The 6,284-nt window shown below is 38.0% G+C and overlaps 1 protein-coding gene across 1 annotated transcript; it reads left to right on the plus strand.

Moving 5' to 3' along the window:
- Nucleotides 1–397: 397 nt before the first annotated feature.
- Nucleotides 398–5,960, plus strand: LOC147860771 (T-complex protein 1 subunit eta). The gene is made up of 13 exons (XM_087323791.1): nt 398–528; nt 1,699–1,956; nt 2,766–2,891; nt 3,070–3,273; nt 3,399–3,568; nt 3,920–4,055; nt 4,418–4,534; nt 4,617–4,736; nt 4,815–4,913; nt 5,006–5,183; nt 5,273–5,361; nt 5,443–5,517; nt 5,615–5,960. The coding sequence occupies exons 1-13, from the start codon at nt 514–516 to the stop codon at nt 5,708–5,710; spliced, it is 1,683 nt and encodes a 560-aa protein (XP_087179917.1). The 5' UTR covers nt 398–513; the 3' UTR covers nt 5,711–5,960.
- The last annotated feature ends 324 nt before the right edge of the window (nt 5,961–6,284 follow it).

Raw genomic sequence — 6,284 nt, forward strand, 5'->3', positions numbered from 1 at the left:
TCGTGCCACACGTATGTAAACGAATGCGTATGTAACCAAAACATTCGTGTGCTTTCTGTTTTAAAACACTTTTTACCTTAACTTACCTTAACTTTCTTACCCTAAAAAAAAGTTGCCTTATAATAAGTAATGAGTGCAAAAGTATGGTATTTTACCATACGTGGAGAGTGTTTTCGTACGCGAATGACAGAAGAATGCGAATGCACGAATGTTTCATACTACGCATGCATCCATCATCATCTCAAAGAGAAAGAGAAGAAAAAAGAAGAAAAAGAGAGAGAAGAAGAAGCAGAAGAAGAAGAAGAAGAAGAAGAAAAGAGAGCGCCAACAAAACAGAAAGAAAAACAAAAACAAAAGGAAAAAAAATACACACACACTCTCTCTCTCTCTCTCTCTCTCCTTCTCCCTCCCAAGAAAGAAAAGAAGAACTCCTGCTGCTCCGCCTGCGTCGTTCGCTCGAAGCATTTTTAGGGTTTCTGCTTGTCTTCTCCTCCTGCGTCGCTCTCTGCACACATGTCTTCCATGCTGGTAAGTACTCCGCCTTCTCTCTCTCTCTCTCTCTCTCTGTCCTCTTCTTCCTTCCTTCTTTCTCAGCCTTTTGTCAGTTTTCATTTCTACGCCTTCCGCCATTCATTCCTCTTCTTCTTTTTTGTCCTCCATTTCTTCCATCCATCCATCCGTTGTTTGTTTGCTTGTTTCATTTTCCCTGCTTCTTTGTTTTGTTTTCTCTCTTCGGACATAGCCGCGATGATGATGGTAAACCAATCCATCTTCCTCCGTCGCGTCTTCTTCTTTCTAATCCACCCGAGTTCCTTCCATTTCTTCCGTAATTCATTCTCTTTATCTTCTGCAGTCATAGCCATTTGCTGGCGAGCACTCACTTCTTCTTCATATTTGCCTTTTCTTTCTCTTTTCATGTAGTTATTCTAGGATTTCTGGCATTCTTCATTATAGTTAAACCCTAGATCATTGCGAGTGTTTCTCTTCTCTGCAAGAGCTTTTCCATAGCCGTGTATATCGAAATTTGTGTCGCCTTTGCTGCAACTTATGTTTGTTTTTGCTTTTTCGCAACAACTTCACGTTAGTTTTTTCCCGGTTTCTGGAAAGGTCCCATTTTTATTCTTATTCATAAACAACTTCAGATGACATGTGTGAATTTGATGTGCGGACATTCCATCAATACTCCTTAATGGTTTTCTTTGGCATTATGGATTGTCTTAGTTAATGAATTAATTTGTTGCTTCGTTGCAGCAACCTTCAATCATTTTCCTAGTGTTCTTAATCTAGCTTTTCATTGTTTTCTTTGGCCACACCGTAAATTTAGTTTTTAGCTTCTCTAAAGCCACTGCAGGCTATTTATTTTGTAATGCATTTGGTGCAACTTTCAATCACCGTCTTTTCAATGAATGTCTTGCTCTTCTGGAGATCTTGTTTTTTTTCTTCTTTGTTCGAACATTCATATCCTGTTTCTTGTTCATTTATCCTGCAGATTCAGATTATTCTAAGATACTCTTCAAAGTCTTGCTCTGGGTTTCCTGTTACTTTCTTGATTTTTGTTTTACATTTTTGGGAGTTCAGTTTTTTGCTTCTTCACAAGTTCATACATTTTATAAGTTCTTCAATCTAACATGTCATCACTCTTCTTGATGTTTGTCTTACCTTTCCTGGGAATCTTTGTTTTGTTTTGTTTTCTTGCAGCAACCTCAGATTATTTTGCTGAAGGAGGGAACTGACACATCACAAGGAAAAGCGCAACTGATAAGCAACATCAATGCATGCACTGCTGTGGTGGACACTGTCCGCACTACTCTTGGGCCTCGGGGGATGGACAAACTCATCCACGATGAGAAATCCACAACCATCTCCAATGATGGTGCCACCATAATGAAGCTCCTTGACATTGTCCATCCTGCAGCTAAAATCCTTGTGGATATTGCAAAATCCCAAGATTCAGAGGTATAACCTTAGCTGCTCTTACATGTTGAAAGAGATAAATTGAAAAAGACGTAGGACCTATTCTAGTCTTTTGTATACAGATATGCTATTCGTGTAATGATTTAGGTATAATTAATGCAAGTTGACAAAGAGTACCCTGGATGATCGAAAACGTTTTTTGAGCGATAAATTGAGAAATACTGTTCACACGTATTATTCATTTGTGCAGCAGTCTCACAAGATTACTGAAACAAATTGAGAAATACTGATTCACCGAAATCTTCCTAAGAGTATAAATTGAGCCAGAATTAGGCTAGTCTTTGTGTTTAGGCAAGGAAACTAAAAATATTTGATTGAATGAATCGAGAGAGAGTATTGGAATCTGGAAATGCCACAAACCAGTGTGCAAAATGAAGATTGGTGTTAAGACAATAATATAAGGATCTCATGCAATGTCGAGTTTGTAAGCTTAGTTCATTGGAGTTGCTTGATGAAGGTAATCCAATGATTTTGCTTCCCTGAAGCAATGAAGGCATTAGCTTCTAAGGGTTGCTAAAAACATTGGTAGTATCAGGGCCCATAAATATGACTCCTCGATATTTACTTTACAGATAAAGTACACGTCATTTACTAGCAGTTGAAGAAGGGAGGGGCCTGAAGTAATCTGGAGGGCATTTTTGTCTAGGATTCATTGTCAATCCTTCATTTGAACTGATCTGATATTCTGGATAGAAATACTAATAGAGGGATTTGTAATTTCTATTCATCAGTGATATCAAAATTGTTATCACTATGCATAACTGAGGTTTATCCTTCTCTTCATCTTGCAGGTAGGGGATGGCACTACCACAGTAGTCCTCTTGGCAGGTGAATTTCTAAAAGAAGCGAAGCCCTTTATTGAGGAGGGTGTTCACTCACAAACTCTGATCAGGAGTTTCCGAACAGCGTGTAATCTGGTTTGTATATCATCCATAAATATTGTTCTTTGATGAAGCTGCAATGCAGACATGTGTACAATAGCTTATAATGTTTGTAGATGATCATACATGTTAAACTCTCTAGTTGTGCAACTGTCATTCCTGTAAGACTTTAAAAGAGGTCATGCTTTTCCTTTCTTCATTGTATGTAATGCAGGCTCTTGCTAAGATAAAGGAACTTTCTGTCAGCATTGAAAGGAAAAGCTTGGATGAAAAGAAATCTCTACTGGAAAAATGTGCAGCAACCACACTCTCTTCAAAATTGATAGGGGGAGAAAAGGAATTTTTTGCTAAGATGGTGGTTGATGCAGTTACTTCACTCGGGGAGGATGACCGCTTGAATATGATTGGAATAAAAAAGGTAGCATACGAAGCTGGGATGATGTACTCACATTCCTCGTCGCTTTGCTGATCACTAACATGCATAAATGTGAATTATGTAAGTCTCCTAAAATAACATTACTGATGAAAATTCTGGATTTCCAGGTTCCAGGAGGAACCATGCGTGACTCGTTCTTGGTGAAAGGCGTTGCTTTCAAGAAGACCTTTTCTTATGCTGGTTTTGAACAACAAAGGAAACAATTTTCCAACCCAAAAATATTACTTCTGAATGTTGAGCTAGAGCTAAAGTCAGAAAAAGAAAATGCAGAAGTTAGGTGAGTTCGGTGTCAATTGAAGCTTTCATGATTCATGTCAGGTATGGGCATGCCACAGTACGAGCTTGTCAAGCTTGTTTATGAGTAACATGAATCATTGGTCATAGACATACTATAGTTGTTGGCTTTATTTTGAATGTTTTTGAGGCAATATCATGCCATCATCATTAGTTCTATGTGGTATTTAGTTTTCTAGTTGTTTGACTCTGACTTATTTATCTCCCCTTCATTGATTCAGTTTTTTCCTTTTGGAAAACGTATTTCTGTATACATCTGATTTGATCAGGTATATAATCATACTGGATATGGGCTTTTGTGTTTTCTGAATTTGGAGGATGCATACATTTCCAGGTTATCAGACCCTGCACAGTATCAATCAATTGTAGATGCTGAATGGAACATTATTTATGACAAGCTGGACAAATGTGTTAAGAGTGGAGCAAAGATTGTTTTATCCAGACTTGCAATTGGGGACTTAGGTACACAGGTATGTTAGAAAATGCCGCAGAACTGCAAGTAGTATATATTTTTCTTAATGATGCTGTTTTCCTTTCTGTTTTTGCAATGTGGCTAATTATAAGTAGCTGCTCTAGAAGTGTATTATTTCATATGAATTGTTTTGAAATGAATATATGTAGCTGTATCAGAGAAAAGGATTTATATGTTTGAATTGAGTGATGGGGAATTGCCAAGCTGGAAAAATATTCTAATATATTTGTCTCAGCTGAGCTGTGCTGAAGACTATGGAAAAATCTACAATAATTTCCCATCTATGATGATCCCCAAATTTTGGATATGTAGATGGTACATTATGTTATTCTAGAGCACTAACATGTACCTGTTTTCCAGTATTTTGCAGATCGAGATGTGTTTTGTGCTGGCCGTGTTCCTGAAGAAGATCTTCAGAGAGTAGCCAGTGCAACTGGAGGCTCAGTGCAAACAAGTGTTAACAACATTGTTCCTGAGGTGAGGCACTGGTTTATTCTTGCTGTGTGATAGCTACAAATTTTTTAATCCCTTGGTAACCGGTTGTGTTAATGTGAGGCAGGTTCTTGGTCAATGTGAAGTTTTTGAGGAGAAGCAGGTGGGAAATGAACGTTTTAATATCTTTAATGGTTGTCCATCTGGGGAAACTGCTACCATTGTTTTGCGTGGTGGAGCAGATCAGGTGAGGTATCAGAAGCAATCTTTTCTTGTGGGTTATAGTTTGCAAATTTTGTTAATGATCAAAACAATGATTTCTTAGTTCATTGAAGAGGCAGAGCGAAGTCTTCATGATGCCATTATGATTGTTAGGAGAGCAATGAAGAACTCTGCAGTTGTTGCGGGTGGTGGAGCTATAGATGTAAGATTTGCTTTTGGCTTTTAGATATTCTACTAGAGTTTATAAGTATTTTATATAGCCAGACATTGTTATTTATGGCCTCTTCCTTTCAGATGGAGCTTAGCAGGTATTTGAGACAACATGCACGTACAATTGCTGGGAAATCTCAACTATTTATTAACTCTTATGCAAAGGCTTTGGAAGTGATTCCTCGTCAGCTTTGTGATAATGCTGGATTTGATGCTACTGATGTGTTGAATAAGCTGAGGCAAAAACATGCCATCTCGTCAGGTTTGCAGAACTTCCTTCCTGCCTCATCAAGTGGCATTTAGCTGTTTGTTTATTCGTTGTGGCTAATGGTATTTGCTTTGGTGGTTTAGGAGAAGGTGCTGTCTTCGGAGTGGATATCAATAGTGGAGGAATTATTGACACTTTCAGCAATTTCGTGTGGGAGCCTGCTGTTGTAAAGGTGAGTTGAGTTAACTTTGTGCATCAACATTTTTTCCCTCGAGAGTTTGGATTTATCCATTACTTATTGATCTATTTGCAGCTAAATGCTATAAATGCTGCAACTGAAGCTGCCTGCTTGATTCTCAGTGTCGATGAGACAATCCGAAATCCAAAAGTAAGTCATTGTATATTCCTATATATGATAATATGCTGATATGAATTGAGAAATAACTGTAGTCTAATGAGGTTTTCTTTATTGCTTGTGTATGCAGGCTGAGAGTGCACAAGGGCAAAATGCTGCGAATGCCATGGCTGGGAGAGGTCGTGGTGGATTTAGGGGAAGAGGGCGTGGCATGAGAAGAAGATAGAGTAGGGGAAAATATAAAGAAGGGGCATATCCACCAATATTATCATTGGTCTGATGGTTGTAGATTGGTATGTTTTAAAATTTTGTTATCTTGTCAATCAACCTATCAAATTCTAAAATTGAGATCTGCCTCTTCAAGTTTTGCTGCATAGAATAGAGATGTGCTCACTAACACTACTCTATAGGCCTGAATTGACTTGGATATTTTGCTTACAATTGCATTTTTATGGTAAAAGACAGCTTTATGTGGCCCTTCTATAGTTTGACGGTATATGTTTTTGATTCAGAGCTAGTTAGTTCTCAATATCTTTATTTGATTTGCACTAATAAAAAGGTATTCCACTTACTGTTCCTATGTATTTGCACTAATCAAGGTTGTCATTGGTGTTGATCTAAGATGAGATGAGTGCAATCATGCCCTCATCTTGGGCATTGTTTTAAGTAAGACACCCTTATGGCAACAGACAATACAGGTTCGAGGTTTGTTTCCTCTGAAAATGCAGAACTATAAAATGAGGATATTTGTTACATTGTATTATGTTATGAATAGATGTAGGAATTGGCCGGCCCTTAGC

The sequence above is a fragment of the Azolla caroliniana genome, unplaced genomic scaffold (assembly GCF_043228905.1).
Source record: "Azolla caroliniana isolate FFs.n. ecotype wild unplaced genomic scaffold, voAzoCaro1.0.p SCAF_8, whole genome shotgun sequence".
Classification (NCBI taxonomy): domain Eukaryota; kingdom Viridiplantae; phylum Streptophyta; class Polypodiopsida; order Salviniales; family Salviniaceae; genus Azolla; species Azolla caroliniana.